Consider the following 20,564-nt stretch of genomic DNA (forward strand, 5'->3'; position numbering starts at 1 on the left):
GCGAGGGAAACACTCCTAGAAGTCTGAAGTGCAGACTGCTTAAGAGCACAGCCTCCAGAGTCCCACCACCTGGATCTGAATCCAGGCTCTGCTGCTGAATAATGTGTGGTCCTCTGGCAAGTTATGTCTTTGTGCCTCAGTCTCCCCATCCATAAAATGGAGATAATAATAGTATCTACTTCATAGAGTTTTTATGAGAATTAACTGAGCTAATATTTGGTAAGGTGCAGAGTGGGGCCTGGCCCACAGCAAGTGCCTAGTAATTGTCTCCCGTGTGAGCCTCACCGTCAGCAAGTGCACCAAGTCCTTGTTGGCCTCCAGGGGTGGGGCCACCTCTTGCAGCTGGACCAGTTCGTTGATATGATTGTAAAGGGCCAGCAGCTTGTGGACGTTCACCTTCCCATCCTCCAAGTAGTCGGGCATGGCTTCGTACAAGGAGATGAGGTCCTTGAGGTGCACCCCCAGGATGGGAATTTTGAAGTGGGTGCACTCCCCGTAGGCTCGCCGGTAGTTGTCATAGTTTCTGCAGGAGGACAGCAGCTCAGTCATCTCACCCAGAACCTACAAAGCAGAAGAAGAGATCCAATCACAGGCACCCACCAGGCTGAGTGTATTGTCTGCAGTGGCCACCTTGTTTATGCTCAGCCCCTACCAGGATTTCATACCATCCCTAATTTGTCGGGCAGGGGGTGATTCATCTAAAAGGTGCAGATTATGACTCCCAAATTAATTAAAACCCCAGTTTACACTGAACATCACAGAGTGTATTTTCAAACACAAAGTCTGCTTTACTTGATTCTATTACATAACTGGAAAATTCTAAATGAGGTTTTGTTTTTATACTAAAATTTTTATTTTTAAAAATAAATAATATAAGCACCTGATATAAACATTAAAAAAGTACAACAGTATACAGAGAATAGTAAGTGTCCCTCTGACATCTATCCCCAGGCCATGCAGTTCCCTTCCCCAGTGTCTTCTGAGTGCTTCCAGAGACTCCGCAATCCACAACATTTGAAATGTGCTGTTAGCAGTGCTAACTGTGTTGCTGGCATGGGGAAAAGCATGTGTTTTAAATGTGGAACTTCAGTAATCTATTATTGCATGTTCCTATTTAAGCAGGTGACAGTCCACTCACAGACTGACACCCTCAACTAGAGAGACTGAGTAGACTAGACCAATTCTCAGCAAAGAACTTGAAAGAGGATGAGGTGGAGGTCCCAGGGAGCTCCTCATCAGAGCTCCTGCCCTGCCTCGGCCCTGGAAGGGGCATGACTGCTCACCAGCACAAAAAGGGAGCAGGCAGATCTGGTGGCCTTCTCAGACACCCCTGCTTCAAGTCAGCAAGCAGTTCACAGAACCCCATTCCCCATGCGTGATGACCAGCTTTCTCAAACGCAAAGACAGGAAGTCAAGAATCTGCCAATCATGTTACAATGCAAAAGAACCATTTTAAACACTATACCAGAAATTGTTTTAATAAAATTGTGGCCTAAGAAGTACCATTTCCCCCCACTGAAGAACTTTAGGTCTTGGAGTTAGGCTCCCTCAATCCCTTTGAGCTGGTGAGAGAGCCTCCTCCTCACACACCTCTAGCAAACAGTGCAGGTGAGTGTGAAGTGTGGAAGGTGCTCACAAGACAAGAGACTGAGCAAAAATGGTAGAGATGTTTTTTCCCATTAGAAGGTGAAATAAACTAATGGGGGGACACTTGGTTTAAGCTTGGACTTTCTAATTCACTATGCAGACCACCCTGGGGGTCAGGCAGCTATAGACAAGGAAGCATTGCTGTGAGGGACCTCAGGCTGAAGAGGAACAAGCTCTATCTTGTAAGCAATCTGTCACCTCTGAGATAAGGCAGTCTTTCCAGTTGTTCTACCTGGTCTTAGCAGAACTATTAGGGAATTACAAGGTGACTAAGATTTCCCTTTTGAGCAGACCATTAGGAGGTGGGAGTGGGGCAGCATCCCCAGAGCCTGGCCTTGTGAAAGCAGGGATGATTAATAAGACTTCCCAAAAGGAGGCTGAACACCTGGGGAAAATGATGGGGCACCAAGGCTCAGACATCTCTCCCTAAGAAGAGAGTCTCCCTCTGTGCCAGCTTGGGAGGATTGGGGTTTGAGTTTCATAAGGAAGGGCTGGTTGGTCCTCTTACATGAGATGAAAACGCTCAAAGAGCAGTCATTATCTAACGCATACCACACCTGGCTGCATTTATATCTGCAGAAGACCATAGTGGCTTATATGTATAATAACAGCCCTATGTCATAAAGGATTGAAGTCCATTTTGTAAAATCTAATTAATAATGTAGGAAAATGCATAGGAGACTTAAGAAAAATATTCCTCAATAAAACACTATCTATTACAAAATGGCACCTGAAAAGCTCATTTCCAACTATCTGGGAAACTTAACTGTCCAGAATGTCACTCTCTAAGGGATCTGGATAACTAGGTATCTAATGTGTCACTATATAACTACACTTGACCTGCAAACTGAACTGTGGTCAATTGAACCACTATTCCTTTTGGGAAAACATTTTGGAGCAAGTTGCTGGAGCAAGGGAGTTGGTGTTAAAGAGGGTGTCTCTGAATAGGCATTGGCATTCAGAACATTCCCGTGGCATATGAACATGGGAAGGAGGCATACATTATTTCAACTGAGCAGCAGGAATGTGTGCAGTGACCTAGGCCAGACTGAATCACAGTCACTCTCAGATCTGTGAGGTCCCCATCCTGTGGGTTTTCTGACCTCCCTGGTATTTTGCCTGGTTGACAAAGGATGATGAGGTTCAGAAATGCTCTCTAGGGTGCCCCTCATGGAGGAAACGTTGACACTAGTCCTAGGAATGCTGCTAAGGGGCCCCGGAGGAGACAGCAGCACTGACCTTATTGATTTCGTGTGGGACGTGCGAACTTGTCTCCTTGAGCCTGGAAATTGAGCTGTGACTTAGCCCTCCTATCACAGCCATCAATGTATTGAAGTTCTGTAGTTGGTGGAGCTTCTGTGATACAGAAAACAAATGAGAGCAGTCACTGTACATGTCAGTTACATGGGAGCGTAGAGGCTGCCTTTTGTCTCTATGCCGCAAGTCTTCCTTCCTAACACTGGTCAAAGACGAGGGATCAGGTATTGCAACTTTCTGTCCATTTCTTCCCTTAGGCTTAATTTCAGACCAATAGGTCCCAAATCTAGCAAGGCGTCACATCTCCCTCCTTTTGTTGCAGCTGAACTGTGACCACCTTCTACATCAATGGTTTCTAAGAATCACCCAAAGTACTTGTTTAACACAAAGATTTCTGAACCCAAGCCCAGATGTCCTGATTCCCTGGATCTGGGGTTGAGCTTAGGGATCTGTGCTTTTAATATACCTTTAATTAATATCAGAGCAGGTGGTCTATGTACAAACTTTAAGAAACATTGGTCTAGATCATCTGGAGCTGGAAAAATATATCATTAAGTGTAATCTTTTATATCCTTCATCCCAAATTAACTAGACTATTTTATTTTTGAGGGCAATGCCAGTGCCTATATAGGATAGTAACTAGGAAAGAGAAGCTAGAATCTCTGGGGAATTTTGAAATGTGTTCATAGTACCTGTTTTCCTCTTATCAAATGCTTAAACCCTGACCCTCAAACATTAAACCAAGCCACTCAACACAACATGGGCTCAAAGACCTAAGACAACTCAAGCTGGTGCAGCCCCAATAAAACTTGAAATTGCCCTTCCCTTTGCCATGTGGGCCAGATTTGGGGAAACAATGTAGGCTGGTAAGCATCTTCTGAAAAATGTTAAAGATCTAAACAGATCTAAAACTGTATCCTGATCCCTGTATGGCCCTCTCCATATTGCCCTTGCATGGGAAATAGAAAAGTCACCATATCTACATCTGGGGACAGTTAAAGGCACACAACCACCCCCGCCCCCTCCATGGTTCAGGAGGGAAAAGCATATCTAATGGACAGACTACGCTGGGGGAAAGAGAGGATAATTTATCTCATAGCCCAGGCCTGAAGTCTTAATCCAGTCACTCACCTGAGCCACGTGGATGAACTTGATGAAGACTTCTGCTCGGAGCTGTGGGGTGGGGCGGCTGAGAACCATCAGTTGTACCCACTGGGAGATGCCGTTACACAGGGCGATGGACCGCTCCATGGTGGGGTTCTCCTTCACACAGCTATTCACAAGGTAATTCTGATAATCGGAGAACTGGGGAAAAAGAAACCCATTAGGACTGCCGCTCTAGTATTCCTGGAGATGGGGGCATATCACCTCTGTCCAGATGATGGCCTGAAACCGCTATGGGACAGAGGAGCACTTGGCTGCCTTCTCCTGCATGTCCTGCACTTGGCTGACAAGAATGGTAGGAGGGAAATCTTTATTATTCTACTTATGGTCTCTCTCCATAAAAAGTTATTAGGCACAAGTGGATGTATACACATATTAGTTAATGTAAATATAGTATTTAAGTAGATATTGATACTGTCCCATCTAAATTCTAAAGAATATAGCATAGAAGAAAAATTTCAGTACTCGTTCCAGCTCTGTTGCTGAAGTTAAGGGAAAAAAAAAAAAGATAAGCCTCTCACAAAAATCTAATCTCTCTCTCTCTCTTCTAGCTGTTTCTTAATTTAAAAATGAGATAATAAAATCTGCCCTATCTAGGACATGGCATTCTTATGAAGATCAAACATGATAACACATGAAAGCACTTTAACTTTTCAAAGTGCTACATCAATGTGAGGTGGTGCTAATGGGGTAATTATTAACCTCATGATAAAACAAACCTGTTTGGATTTCCTTCTACTCACCAGCTTGAGGAGAGGCCAAGTGAGTGGGGTACATGAAACCTGGTTAGCTATATATTTGGTGACCACAGTTTCCCAACTGGACAATGGCATTGACTGTGGTTGACAATGAAACAGCGTATGTGAAACTGGAAATGTCCCAGAAGATCTCTGTATAAGTGATGACAGTAGCTATTGTGTCCCTGTCACAAACAATCCTGCTCAAATAGTACAACCAAGAGGGAGGAGTAGCCTGCTCTGCTCCAACGCTCCTGTGGAAGTTTTTGGTGCTGCTCCCCAACTCTTTCCAGCTCTCTGCCTCTGAACTCTCCCCTTTGAAATCAGGTGTGACCATGTGACATAGTTTAGCCAGCAGAATGTGAGTGGAGATGATGTGACTTGAGGGAAAGAGGCAGTGAATGACTTGCCATGTTGCCTTTCCACTGCTGCAGAGATTGTGGATATTCATGTCAAGACGAAGTGTTGCACATCCAGCTGCGATCAGCAGAGGCCCCTGCTGACCCATGTCAGACCATGTAGTGTGAGTGAAAAATAAACTTTTCCTTTGTTAAGCCACCGAGATTGCAGGGCACGGGGTTGAGGGGGTCGTTACTTCAGTATAACAAATCTTAGTCCTGCCAGACTAGTAAATAGACTGATGAGAAAAACTCATAACCTCAATAAAATAAGTGCAAATCAGCTGAGCCCCATTTTACTGTGCTGTGATTGCTGATGGGTGGAAAAATATGAGTAGGACCAAAACTACTCCTTAGGAGACACATATAAAGCAAAAATCTTGTGGTTCTAAGAGAAAGTTCCCGTGACTCACTCCAGTGAATACATTTATATATCTTTCCTGCTATAAATATAACATTGAATCCACGTGTTTTTTCTTTTTTCTGGTGGGGAAGTTTAGCCCTGAGCTAACATCCATTGCCAATCTTCCTCTTTTTGCTGAGGAAGATTAGCCCTGAGCTAACATCTGTGCCCATCGTCCTCCATTTTGCATATGGGATGCCGCTACAGCATAGCTCAATGAGTGGTACATAGGTCTACACCCAGGACCGAACCAGTGAACCCCAGGCCACCGAAGTGGAGTGTGTGAACTTAACTGCTATGCCACCAGGCAGGCCCCTCCACTTCTTTTTTAAAAGAATTATCCCAGTAATCTACCCAACCCCCCTAAAATATTAAACAAAAAATATCAAATGCCAGTGAATTCACAGCAGAAATAAATTGCCCTCCAACCGTATGTGGGAGGGAAAATTATTGTTTGGGTAAACTGTTTAGAACTATGTAGGAAAAACAAAAAAACCCCAAAACAGTTCTTCTTCTATGAGGGGACCATGCCATTCAAAAGAAATTAAGGTTCAAACTGATGTATTCTTTTGCAAATAGAACACTGCCTCACCCTGGGGGAGCACTGGCTCCAAGTGCTTGTTCTGCACTGATTTTTCACTTTGGCCTCCATTGATCTGAGCGCTGGCATCAAGCAGACGTCCTGCAGGCCTGACTGAGCAGCCCTGCTGGTTGGGCCCCAGCACAGCTCAGATATCCAGTGAGATAAATGGCTCTTTTCAGGGTCCTTCACCGTGACAGGGGAAGGCACTGCCAAATGGAAAGTCCCCAGGTGGAGCTTCCCAACTGGGGCCTGTGGTTCTGCCTGAGGGGTGCCAGTGAGGGGACTGGGGGGCTAGCGCAGATCAGTGCTTGGAGACTCATTTCTAAATGGGAGCCGGGGGGTTCCTGGTTGATGGCAAAACACGATGGACGTCAACATTATGGGTGAAAAGATGAAATAATCTCCGTAACCTGGTTTGCAGGTCTCCTTCCAGACACAACCAGGCTCAAGAAATTGGTGGTGAGTGACTCAGAGGCATGTGATCCTCGCCCCAGCTCTGACTCTAATAAGCTATGTGACCTTGTTCAAGCCATCCCTCTGGGCCCCTATCCTCCCATCCGGGGAACACAGGTCATTCTAAGAAATGCATCCAGCAACTAAGTCCTCTCTCTTTAGAGCAAAGCAGAAGACTGTATCCTTTGTAGGGATGGGGGCTGAGTGGAGTAAGGGTGTCATTTCTCAGGAAAGCATACTGGTTAGTGAGGGTCTGTTAGCATCTGACACGTTGTCAAGTTCTCTTGTATGGAACCAGTGTTCTTTGGTATCACACATGGAGTTTTAAGGAGCAAGGTTTGAGTCAGCATAGTTATCTCTAGAATCATGGGTAACTACTGGGCCATGTCAGCACCACTTCAAGGGTTTAGGTAAATTCTTGGCTGGACCAGTAGCATCTACTTCATTTTGTGATCTCCCAGAGCCATTCAAAGCCTATCCTAGAATGAACTCAAATTCTTAGAGTTCATTCTAAGAATGAACTCTAAAATGGGACATACCCCCATTTTTTTTTTTTGGAGGAAAATTTTTTAAAAAATTCTGGGAGGCTAATGATTATCAGGGGTAAAAGGTGTGTGTGTGTGCACGCTGTGTGTACACTCACGTATGCACATGTCCAGGGTGTCATGTGCCCGCAGTATTGTCATTTGAGTGAGGGCTGGGGTGGGTGGTGTGGGCCTGGAGGGTGGGAGATGGACAGCACAGCAGGAGCAACAAAGGAATTCCAAGTGTACTGATCCTCCAGACTAAACAAAGTCTTATGGGAAAACTGACCAGCACTGAGGGGGGCCTCTAGGGTTAGGAGGTGGACGGGCTGTTGAATTTCTCTGCTTATTTTCAGAAATATCCCCGGGAAGTTTTTCTCCTGCCCCTTGGGTACATACGGATATCCTCCGGAAAGACTTGAACTCAAGGTAGGTGAGGTGCTCGGACAGCTCTTCTGGTTCCAGATGGTCAAAGAGCAGGGAGACTTTCCGTTTCTTGCTGGTGTTCGATTTTATCCTTTGAGTAAGTTTCCTTGACCAGTCACGACCATTGCTTTTGTGAGTAAACACGAAAGGGAGAAGACAGGGAAAAAGAATAAATTAAATTGCTTTTTAATGCAAGTAAATCCATTAACATTTCCCACAAGAATATACAAAGCACCATTAGCTTCCTTGGCCAAAATAATGCATTAACTGAGTTTCTCTAAATCAGTTTTTTCTATGGTGGCAACTAGGAAGCCCTGCTGGTTTTTAATGAACCTTCTGAATGTGCCATGGGAAGTGGTACAATGTGTTTACTTTAGGGTCCTGGGAAGGACAGAGTCTCAGACATTGGTCACAGTTTCCTGGCCTTTGGTCCTGGCTCCTGTGTCTTGTCCCTGGCATATCTGCTATCTCCATGCCTACTGTGTGTTCCTTCATTCTCCTGGGGGTGATGGGGACTCTATCTGGTTGGAAATCTCAAGGTCATAGGGCCATTTTCATGCCAGAGGAGCACAGAGAACCACAGAGAAGAGACGCCATGCTGCAGAGACTCATGTGTAGGATCATGTGGTCACTCTGGGCAGACTGTGGCATCTTCCTCAAATGTCCCCAGCCACTGAAATGACCAAGGAAGCCTAGCTAACCCCAGAGTGTCCCCCATTACACACATTTTCTTGTAATCAATCCATGTGTTTCTTACTCAGTTTCAATTTCCTTCATTAAGGAAGCAAAGGCAAGCAGCCATTTTGAGAGGTAGCACGTTGCAGATCCGTGTTATTCCCACTGGTATTCCTGAGAACCTTGTCTGTTGGCAAAAGGATTCTGTGATCAAATGAGTTTGGGAAATGCTACAAATTGTGTAGCCCCCTTGGCCAATGAGCATATCACAGACTCCAAGAAGCATTGCAAAAGGAAAATTTAACTCACTATTTCTCAAGTATCTCTGGTCAGGGAATATCCCACTGATTAATTCCTAATACTGTGGAAAATACTGGTACAGGAAAGTCAGCTAGGGACATATTGAGACAAGGAGATCTGGGTTTGAGAACTGCTCTAGACCCTAGGTTCTGCATCTTTAAAATGAGGACATTGTTAATTCAAAAATTTCTTATATCTTTCAAGTTGTATAATTCTAAGCAGAGAAGTACAGAGAATCCAAACTGATATTTAGATTTTTTTGGGACTCTGAAATGTGACGGTGAATTCATTTCTACATGGCTATGGCACAGTGCTTTCAGGGCCCTCAGAGACCAGCTTCTGCTCTGCCACTAACTTAACTAGCTGTGTGATCCCAGACGAGTCACAACCTTGCTGAGCCTCAGTTTCCCAAGATGTTGGATGAAATAATCTCTAGACTATGTTTCAGTCCTAGAATGCTATATCGTAGGGATTTGTATTATTCCAAAATAAAGCGGCCACATTGTAAAAACCTTACCATACAATGTGTACACTCTCCCAAAATTAGGAAAAGCACTCATTTTTCAGAGTGGGCCAATCTCGTAAACAAGAAATCCAAGGAATAATCTGAAATATTCCTGAGATCCTTTCCATCACTGAAGACTAAGTGTCTGCCATAGCCTTCCATGTATGTTATAAACCCTCTGTCGACACATTTCTCAGCAGGCCCTTCCCCATCGACACGTTTGGGTGCCTCAGGCACTAGCTGCTGAGGACACAGGGATTTAGTCACTGTACTTTCAGTTTCTCATGATCTGGATACATTTTAGTCAATATCTTGCAACCTGATTTCTTTTTCACTGAGACTTATTTTTTTTCCTGCTCTTGGATATTAGTCACCTACAGCTTTATCACTAGGCAGCTTCTCTGCTTTCCTGTTAAATGTCAAGCTTTTCACTTTGGTGAGGCAATTGGAACCTGTCTGTCTGAAGAGCTTTTCAGAGAGGTGAACAAATGCAGCAGTCACAGCCGGCAGTCAGAACCTAGCTGAGCAGCCAGGAGTGTATTACAGGAGGGAGGTGGTGTCGAAAGCTTAGTCAAAACCTTGACACTCACATCTGAGTTGTGTCGATCAGGCGGCAGTGCAACTCCTCACCGTTAGCTTTCACCAGTTCCTGAAACTCCTCCATAGCGTTTGTCAAGCTGGCATCCATTTTAAACATGATCCAGAATTCTGTTATCCAATACCTACAAGGTGGGAGTAAAAACCACAATCCAAAACTGAAGCCCGGGACTCACACTTTGGTGGGTTCTTCCCATGAGGAGGACTCAGAAAAAGACAGGCTGGTTTGTCCTTCTGTATTCCTGGGAATACAGAACATATATTCTACATATAGAATATAAGGAGCTGGGAGGGATGGAAAGAAGATCACCTGCTGACACCTCTGCCCTCCACATGCTAAATGCTCTGATGGGATAAGGCACATCATAATCAGAGGAGCCATTACAAAGACTTAGGCACCATCATGTGTATCAGAGATAATTATAAAGAAGACAACTAGAGATAAACCGAATGTCCAAAGATGGGGCAATGAATCTGTAAATTACATTTTATCATATCTTAGAATATTATATGGCCATTAAAAATAATGTTTACAGAAAGTTTTTAAGGACTAGAGAAGATTCTTAGGATATAAAGTTAAGTGAAAAATATAGGATACAAAACTTTATATGTATTTTGATCTTCACTATGTTAAAAAAAATCTGCTTGGAAAAAAGACAAGAAATATACTAAAACAGGTGGTTGGAAAGGAGTGATTATTACTATAATTATATTCTGTATTTTTGAAATGCTCTAATATGACCTATATTACTTAAATAATTAGGAATAAAAACAAAGTAACAAAGAGATCCTTCTTTATCTCTATCTTTCCCTATGTCATTTGATACCAAAATGCTGTAAGACTGAAGAAAACATTGGTATAAAATATTAAGCTCAGGTACACTAGAAAAAATTGTGTTCTGTTGGAGAATTTCCAGTATTAAGGATTGCCCTTTCTAGCCTGTCCAATAATGTTCTACACATGGTCAGGAAGGGAAAGGAGGGGAGGACGAGGAAGGAACTCAAGTCCCTTGCTTCAGTCTTTCATTTCACCTGCTCCACAAAGTCCCAGCTGCAGGCAGAAACGTTACCTGACAAAATAGCAGATCTTCAGGCAGAGCCCTGGTGAATTCTTTGCCAAGGCATCCTTATAGGTAGGGCTGTGGTTAAGGGAAATGGAAGCCGCTGTTATAGAAACCAAACAACTTCTCTAAAACTACCCTCCTCCACCATATAATTTTTAAAAAAATGAAAATGTTTTCCTCTCTTTCTGGCCAGACGATAAGAACCAACTAGATGTGTGCAGCTGTATGCTTCCTGTCACCCAGAAGGGTGATGATAGTGACTTTCTATCTAGCCCATGCTGAAATGGCCTATGGGAGCGGGTCACAGCATCTCCTTTGCAGAAGTAGAAGGAGCCTACAGCGTGGAAAGGTTCCTATAAGAAGTGAAGAAGGGGCAAATGACCTCCTGCCCACGCCCAGGAGATCAGGAGTCCAATTGAGACAAGTTAAAAAGAGCATCCCCTTCTTATCTTTTGAAATATTTCCAGTAACTGATAAACAATTTGTGTAGTGAATTAGAAGGGGCCCAGATATTCAGATATATGGTCATGATAATTAAGAACAATAATGTGAAACATGATAATGTACACCTAGAGGACGTCAGTAGATTGACTTTATAATTTGTGATGGCAAGTCAGACAAAGCCGTGTGAATAATCCAAAATGCAATCGGAGTCAAGTTCAAGATCCACATCGTTTGGAATATTAAACAAGAATGGTGCTGTCCTAAGAATATGAAAAATAGCAAGATTCCATTAAGTTCACATCTTCAGAAATATATGGAAAGAATATTCTTTTATTTTATTGCCAAAGAAATGCAAAATCTAATTCAGAGGTGAACGTGGGTAGGTCCTACCATCTTCCGTCAACAGACTGAGGAATCAGGCTACATGGGCTGTGTGCCCTGCAGGACAATACACCCTCTTTCCCTTCTAAAAACCATAATAACTGCAATCCAGGGTTCAGTGAATTCCAGCAGGGCCCCTGAGAGGGATCCAGTGAGCCAGCTGGCAGAGATCTCAATTAACTGGGGCAGGAGTGGTCTTCCTTCAGTGAGTATGCGTACTCTAACCCCTGGAAAATTTAGAGTTAAATATAGAAAAGTAAAAGTCCAAATCATAGTACTGATGTTTTTTATTAGGAAAGAATCTGTGCATTTTGAGATTTTATATGTCTATAATGTTTAAGAGCATATTAGAATGATAGCCTTGAAACTTCAATTTGGAATATATAATTAACTGCTTTAGATTTGTGGTTTTAAATTGAAATCTTATTAAGTTTATTCATAGCTCTGGAATGTCTAAAATAATGTTACCTTTACTGTTCATAACTTTAATCTACTAGAGTTATAAAAACTATTTAGAATTCAGGAAGGCATCTGAAGTATTTTTAAATAATCTAAAATGGAAAATTCATAATTGTAGTTTAAAACCATTGGAAGTATTTAATTAATTAGCCTTATTCAAATTAACCAAACATTTTTCAAGGCCCTTAAAAATGCTTCGTGAAACATGTTAAAATTATAGAAAGAATAAGATTTGCAAACTAAACTTGAACCCCTAAAGAACTATGGTTGTAAAATTTGTACTTTTAATAAAATGACTTTAATTTTAAAAACTACATTTTATTAGACTTACTGCCTATAAAATCCATCCTTGAGAACACCAAAACAAAAACAAAAACACAAAACCACATCAACAAAGGTAATCAAAATAAAAATAAACTCAGGCAACTGGCAAACTTGGTGAAGGAAAAGGTTCTGAGGCGTGCCTTTCTTTGGGCCTGAAAGGTAAGCGTGAGAAGGAGATGACTTTACATCCTTTCTACACATTGCTAAGGAAATACATCCCTTCAATGCAAAGAGATTCAGGCATAAGGCACATTCTAGATAAACACATCTCAGATTCTACATTTTTATTATTGGATCTACCTGTTGCAATTTTTATTCTTGTTTCTTTCTAACAAGGAAGGCACAAAAAAACACACCTCTCTTTTAAAACAGCTAAGTGGATCTATAAACCAGCATGGTGCCTTTCACCGCGGAGTTTCTCTTCCTCCTGGTCACTCCTTATCCTTCTCTTCACATGTCCATCTGAGTGCCCCGGGGCTGCGCGTGGGGCAGTGTCTGTGTGACCCATTCAGTCTGCATACGAGTGCTGAGCCTGTGGGGCAGGCAGGACACCCCTCAGAAGGGCAGAACCTCCCAAGGTCATCAGACCCCCTCTGCCACAGGAAAGGCAGCCCTGAAGTGAGGCAGGACACCCACTTTCTTACTTCAGGAGGTGAAGCAAATGCTCAGCATGTGCTGGCCGGTAATAAGAGGCTCAGGTGACCGCTCTGCTAGTTGGTTAAAGTCAATTGTTTCCTGGAAGCTTCCAGCTCTACACATTTTCCTTCTCTTCATAGCCAGTACTGCGACGATGAAGTACCAGTACAGTTCTGACTGTATTTTTCAGGCATCTGAACTATTCAAAGCATGTTTTTAAATTTTTCTCTCTCTTTTAACAATGGAAAAACAGGAAACTATCTGAGCTTATTTAACTAACAGTTCTATTACTTCCACGTCAGAGAACAGGGACATTAGGCGTGAAGAAAAAATTGTTTTGCCTTCAATGTTTAACCTGGGTTTCAATGATAGGGAGTCTTATTTCATATTCCCTTCTTAGAATCCCTTCCCCCACCCCAGAACTGAGCAAAACCCAGATTCCTCACCTAAAAGTCCTGATAGATATAGAAAGAGTGTCCCAGTGTTTTGCACCCATAGTGATGCAACATTCGTTGTGTCCTGCCATGAGATGGCTACTAAGCTAAGTTCTGGAGAAATAAAGATAAATAAGCCTTGGTTCCTGCTGTTGAGGGACACACAGTCTATTGGGGTAGATGACATGTAAATAGGTAAATTACAATACAGTGTATGTATTTTTAAATGTATGTTAAAATATATTTATATCTTTTTCTTAAAGTAACTTGTAATTGAATTAATTTCAGTACCCTTTCAACCTTCTATATTGCTAACACAATTCAAACTGCAGCAACTAGACACAACGGTTCTGTGGTTTACTTGAAACAGTCATCTGTAAAGACCAGAGAACACAGGTATTACATTGCAAAACTTACACACTGATGTCTAGGCAGATCCATTTTTTTAGCTAATAGAAGAAAAACACTCACTTCACACTTTTTGCAAGCATTGATGAAAAGCTTTTCAAGGCAGATTACATTCGGGCCAGAGATATAAGAAAGACTCTTTAACTTAAGCAATCCAAAACTAAGTCATAGGAATTAAATAGATTTTCAATCAATAATACTATTTTACAACACTACAGTCGTGCGTTGCTTAACGATGGGGATACGTTCTGAGAAATGCATCAGATGATTTCGTCACTTGTGTGAACATCATGGAGTGTACTTACACAAACCTAGATGGTATAACTACCACACACCTAGGCTATATGGTACTAATCACATGGGACCACCATTGTATATGAGGTCCGTCTTGACGGAAACATTATGTGGCACATGACTGTAGGTATACTTTTAAAAGTGGGGGGAGGGCTGGAAATGTCAGGAAAGACTTTACAGATGGGTCCCAAAAGAGTTTGCTAGGCAAAGAGGGAGAAAAAGGCATTCCAGGCACAGGAATTGTAAGAGGACCCATGATGCCTGGGCGGAGGGGAAAGGGTTCTGAGAGAGCTGCAGGATGAAGCAGAAGGGACACACCTGGGTCAGATTGTGGAGGGCCCTTTCCTGGCAGCTGAGGAGTTGGACATTACCCCTGTAGTTTGCAGAGGCTCTGAAGCAATGGCCTATGTGATTTGCTTCTTAGGAAAGTAACTTCAGAGGTGGATAATGAATGGGAGGGGGAGGCCTCGTAGATGAGAAGACCAGTGTGGGATAGAGGCCTAGGAGAGAGGCGATGGGGGCCTGAACTAAGACAGAGGCCTGAGAATGGAGAGAAGAGACCAGAGAAGAGTCATTTCTGAAGCAAAAACCCTGGATTGGGTAATGGACTCGGTAGGAGATGAAAGGCAGCAAGGAGTCAAGAGTGCTTCTGATGTTTCTGGTTTAGGCAATTGGATGGGTAATGACACCATTAACTGAAACTGAAAATGAAAATACAGGTGTCAAAGCAGAATTAATGGGTAGTAATTGGGGATGGGAGTGGTGAGCTAATGAGTTAAGTTTTGAACATATTAAGATTGAAATGTCTACAGGACAAACTAGTCCAAACATTTAAAAAAAAAATGGTTTGGGTTAGAGAAATATAGACTTGAAAGTCATCAGCACAGAGGAACAGTGGTGGAAATCCTGGTGAAATCACCCAGGGAAGGAAGTAGAGTGAGAAGAAAACCATGATGTTCTCCCCATATTTAAGTGGTGCTCAAAGGAGAGGCTAGATGGAAAGCTGGAGGAGGGACAGCCCAGGAGGCAGGAGAGCCAGGAGGGTGCGTCTGGGAGCCCTGGAGGGAGAGAGTTTGGAGAGGCAGGGGATTGTCAGTAATGCCCACTGTAAACAAGGATGGAAAAAAGCCACTGGGCTTAGCAACTAGGAGGTCACTGTGACATCAGAGGAAAGTTTGAGTACAGGCGTGAGGGCCACAGTCTAGTGAAGGAGCGAGTGGGAGTTGAGAGACTGGAGATAGTGAGTGCAGACTATTTTAAGAAGTTTGCACATCAAATTTCTAACCCTAACAATGGAATGAAGGGGAGGCAGACCTCAGAGTTTATTTTTAGGTTGGGGAGACTTGAATGTGTTTTAGGCTGAGGGGCAGGTCACTGAAGAGACAGGCTTTAAAAGTATATGGAGAGAGGAGATAACTGATGGGGTAAGATTCTGTGAGAAGTGGGAGGGAGGACAGGAAGGGGAGAGGGGTCTGTCCCACCGGGCACCCCAGGGACACCTTAGTCCTCAGACCAACAAACAATTTGTTCAGTGAGGAGTAGTTAATCACTGACATTGTTTAGAATTGTTGGTACATGGAGTTAAGAAAAAGTAGACCAACTCTGAGTCGGTTTTATTATGGTCTTAAAATTCTCTGCAGACCAGCCACCACTTACTACCTGCACAGCTTATCACGTGGACCTCTCTCAACGCTCCGCCCTTGGAATGCACTGGAAACACCTCCTTTAGTACGAGAGGGAAAGACTCATAAGTAGTTTTAGAGAAGAGATTCAGTCCTGGTGGCTTGTATTTTTTTCTGTGTGCCAAAAGATGAAAGGGACGGGTCAGGAGAGTGGTGAAGGATTAGAGCAGCCACAAACCATGACTCAGTGCCAGGGACCTGAGCTTCAGGTGCTAAACAGTCTCACTCCACCTACAGCCCATTCTATTTGGGGACCACAGCTTACAGTGTCATCAGTGAGAGGGAGAAGGCAGGCGCTTTCTCCACCCTACTCAATTCACACCCATGAGGAGGTTAAACTTCAGCAGGCTTTGCTTGGCGCATAGCCAGTGCCTCTGCCTGAAGCGAAAAGGCACCAGCAGACTCACCAGATGCTGTGGCATCAGGAAGTTTCTTCAGAACCTGGGGAAGGTTAAAGAACTGGACGGAAAAGCCAGAATGCAGTTTACCATTTGAGTCATGCTTGCACCCTCGTCAATTGGCACAGGACGAATATGAATTTTGATTAATCTACAGGACAAGTATTTTTTATTAGCAAGAGATACTAAAGAAGTCTGCGTTTGCATGTTGATTTCTTTGACTACTTCCCAGAGTAATCAGCATCGATCATAGTGCTCCACCCAACAGAAAATACACATACATATGTACGTACACACACACACACAAATCTCATACCCCTGGAAGGACACGTGAACCCATTTACCTCTCAGGGTCATTCCAAACCAATCAAAATGAAAGCATACTTCAAAGTTCCAGATACTTTTGAATGAATCCCACTTTGGGATTGCCAGTCACTGTGCTAAAGGATATAGTATGATAATCTTTTGGAGCAGTTCGGCAGAGGAAATGATAATTCGGTGCATGGTCAGCATGACTTGCAACAGTTGGTTACTTCGACACAGGTTTCCATCTGCATCTGAAAACATAAACAGCAGCATCTGAGCGAGGCCCCGGAGAAAAATTAGTCACCTGGGTGACAACCCTCCACTCCTCGAGGGTGGATGAGTGTGAGTTCTCCAGGCAGGACTTTTCTTCCACTGCCCCCAGCACCACACATCCCTCCCTTCTTTGCTTTTCTTATCCTCCTGCCACATTCTTCCCTTCCCCAAATGTCCATTTTGATGCTCATTAACCACCCCACCCCAAAAGCAGTAGAATCTTGGGAAAGGGTTAATATTTGTACCAGTACACTTGAGTCTCTGTTGAAAGCAGGAGCAGATCCAGGTTTTGTGGAGCCTAAAATGCATAAAATGGGGGGGGGGGGTCCTTTCTAGGGTCAGAGTGATAAAAGTTATAGTCTTAATAGATTACAGTTAAAATACCTTACTTTTGCAAATTTTCCAAAAACATATAACCATATGAATACATTTCTAGGGCTTTCACATGGCCTTGAAAGGGTCTCATGCCAGTGAGGGGCCCTGAAACATAAGCTACTCTAGTTTTATGGGCAATATGCCTCTGGCTAGAAATAAAGGAGGAAGACTATGGGCAAACATTACGTTTGGAGATTATGGGTGGGTTACAAGTGTCCATGATGATTTGTATCAAAGAGCATGGTTAGCTAGGTTTTCCAAATCCCAGCTGGTACCAAATAATAAGATGCATTCTATACACTGGCATTAGGTTTAAAGATTCCTCTTGGAGTGGTTTTCAAAATCTTTTCAACAGTTATGGCATGAAGTGTTAGGGACTGTGTTGGTTATTTGCTGCCAGATCTATTCTCTGTCCTTCACCATGGATTGCATGCTAGCTGCCAGCCAGCTTCCAGTTGGGTTCAGCCATTGGGAAGCATCAGCAAGAGATGGGAGGAGAGAGAAGTCAGGATATTTCTTTCTCATTCCCTCTGCTTTGGCACTCATAGTAGCTACAGGTCTCTTCAACGAGTGATCACACTGGTTGACTCCCTCCTTCATGACTCCAGCTCTCACTGGGAGCTAACACTTAATCTCCCTTGACCCTTTGGATTTAAGGGTAGCAATGACTTCTGGCTGTTGACAGTCTCTGGATGCAGCATCTCTTAATTCCACTCTTATCTCTGTAGGTAGTTTCTTCATTTAAACAAACCATGTGAATTCTGTTCCCTGCTGGGAATTGGAATGATTCAAGGTAAAGTATCAGATGAAAGAATATACATGAATTGTTTTATCATTTGATAGCTCTTTAAAAAACATTATACAAAAGAGGTTGTCATTTTCACTCTTTCCAACTGTACCAAATGGTAAATGAAAGACACAGTGCATTGGAGCTCAGGACTCAGAAGTCCTGGTTCATTCTCAAATGATGACCTAAAGTCACAGTTCATTGAGAAAATATAAGTAAACTGACATGATCACTCACATTCCCATCACCAAATCCACCAATTTACCCACACTCTGTTATTCTTACTGCCTGCCTTCCCCTGTTTCCATGGAAGGCCTTTCAGAGGCCAATGCTTCCACCGTGTTCTGGGTCTCCACATTTCTCAAGAATGTTGATCCTGCCTTTGTCCACTTTCTCTCCCGCATTAACTTCTCTCTCTCTCTCTGGATTTACTTCCACTGGCATTTAGACATGCCCCAGAATCTCCTTTTTAAAACAAAATGAAATAAAACAAAACCATAAACTCTCATCCTTTCTAGCTACCTCTTCATTTCTCTGTTCCCCTTTTCAGCAAAATCTCACTGTCAACAGTTTCTCACCTCCCATTCATTTTCAACCATTCCATTTTGATTTCTCTCTCTATTATTCCACTAAATATTTCATTTTCAAGGTGACCAACCAGCTCTACATTGCCAAATCTAATAGTTTATTCCTCTGTCCTCATCTTACTTTATGACTCAAGCAGCATTCAACCCAACCAAGTTGACGCATCTCTCTATCCTGGAACACTTTCTTCTCTTGGCTTCCATAACATCACACTCTCTTAGCTTCTCTCTCAGGCTCTTCTGTCTCCTCTTCCTTTACCAAGCTTTTAAATGTCAGTGTGCTCTGTGGCTTAGCACTCCCACTTCTTTTTTTCTAACAATTTTTAAAATTTAAAACTTCTTAAATTTTAAATTAAAAAAATTTTTAACCCATCTAGTTCTTTGTCTAAAATACCATCTAAATACTGATGACTGCCCAACTTATATCTTCAGCCCTGAGTACCAAATTAGTATGTCCAACATCCTACTTGGCAAATCCACTCAGATATCTAATTTCAAACGTAACTCATCCAAACAAAACTCTTGACCTCCCCCTCCCCCTAATTCATTCCTTCTCCGTTCTTCCTCATCTCAGGAAATGGCACCACCAACCATCCTCTCAGTTACTCAAACAAAAAACCCAGGAGTCATCCTCCATTTCTCACTTTCCCTCACATCCACTCCATCAGCAAGTCTTGATTCTACTTTCAAAATATATCTTAAATCTGTCACTTCTCTCCACCCTTGCCATCACACTAGTTGTAGCCATCACCATGATGCAATGACCTAACTGACCTCCCTGCTTCCATTCTTGTCCACCTACAATCTATTCTCCACACAGCAGCCAGGAGTCAGCTCCTAAAACCCATAAATCAGGTCATGTGTTTAATATACTTTAATGGACTCCATTTTACTTGTAATAAAACACAAACTTCTTACTATGGCCAATGGAGTGCAACATGTTCTGGCCCCTTTTAATATTTCCCACTTCATTTCATACCATATTACTCTCTCCACACCTCTCTTTATACCTCAGAATCTCCGAACTTATTCCTACCTCATGGTCTTTGCATTTACTTTCTTCAATGTGGTCTTTTTTCCCTTGGCCTCTTCATGTCATTTAGGTCTCAATTTCAATGTCACATCCTCAGAGAGGTCTTCCTTAAACTACCTAAGGTAGCCATTACCCTGCCTGAGTTTCTTCATAGCACTTATCATGATCTGAAGTTACTTTATTTGTTTAATTTTTATTTTCTGAGTCTCGACTAGAATATAAGCTTCTTGAGACCTGAGCTTTGGCTGTTTTTTTCACAACCATGTCTCCAGGGCTTAGAAAGTGTTGATACATAGTAGGTATTCATGTTGATACATAGTAGGTATTCATTAAACATTTGTTGAATAAATGAGTGAACTGTATCAAATAGGAGACCCCTTACCTTTTCATGTATCTTTGGATATGGAGTTTGCTTTTGTCAGTAGCTCTTTGATTGATGATATATAACATACACACTTATTTTCTTCTTGGCCATAATTTACAAAAGAAACTCAAAGCTACAACTTGACAAATCATTTTTATGAAGTATTCAGCTAACCTGGTTACAGTTTTGAAAATCTTTCATTAATTTTTCTAAACTTATATTCTGGTGAGGTAGGGTTAGTATTGCTATCTCTATGTTTTCTGGCCCACATAATTTGTATAATATTTATCTCTTGCCACAAAAATCCTACAAAACAAACCACCGCAAAACTCAGTGACTGAAAACACTGATCATTTATTTTTTTCTCAAGTGTCTATGAGTTGGCTGGGTGTCGGCTGATTTAGGCTGGGCTTTCTTGGGAGCCCCACTCCACATGCCCCCCAGCCTCCTTGAACCAGGGGGCTAGCCGAGGCATTTCTCTCATGGCGATGGCAGGGCACTGGAGGGCAACTGGAAATATCCCAGGCCTCTTAAGTCTAGGCTTGGAACTGGTGTGCTGTCACTTCTGCCTTAGTCTGTTGGCCAAAGCAAGTCACACTGCTAAATCTCCAGTCAAAGGGCAAGAACCTCAAGGTCACATGGAAAAGTG

At 42.7% G+C, this 20,564-nt stretch overlaps 1 protein-coding gene across 7 annotated transcripts in view; it reads right to left on the reverse strand.

Moving 5' to 3' along the window:
• The window catches only part of RASGRP1 (RAS guanyl releasing protein 1), a 74,443-nt gene that overhangs the window by 18,853 nt on the left and 35,026 nt on the right, over positions 1 to 20,564 (reverse strand). For 5 of the 7 annotated variants that reach the window (XM_058541195.1, XM_058541193.1, XM_058541192.1 and 2 more), the window contains exons 3-9: positions 16,645 to 16,750; positions 10,740 to 10,802; positions 9,663 to 9,794; positions 7,566 to 7,719; positions 4,036 to 4,209; positions 2,887 to 3,003; positions 286 to 561 (exon numbers count right to left, since the gene is read on the reverse strand). In XM_058541195.1, the coding sequence (XP_058397178.1) occupies positions 286 to 561; positions 2,887 to 3,003; positions 4,036 to 4,209; positions 7,566 to 7,719; positions 9,663 to 9,794; positions 10,740 to 10,802; positions 16,645 to 16,750 (1,022 nt within the window). Of the gene's footprint in view, positions 1 to 285; positions 562 to 2,886; positions 3,004 to 4,035; positions 4,210 to 7,565; positions 7,720 to 9,662; positions 9,795 to 10,739; positions 10,809 to 12,697; positions 12,909 to 12,985; positions 13,588 to 16,644; positions 16,751 to 20,564 lie in introns of those variants that run through there. The other 2 variants (XM_058541198.1, XM_058541197.1) reach the window with 2 other exon arrangements.

Source organism: Diceros bicornis, chromosome 5, assembly GCF_020826845.1.
Source record: "Diceros bicornis minor isolate mBicDic1 chromosome 5, mDicBic1.mat.cur, whole genome shotgun sequence".
Lineage (NCBI taxonomy): Eukaryota > Metazoa > Chordata > Mammalia > Perissodactyla > Rhinocerotidae > Diceros > Diceros bicornis.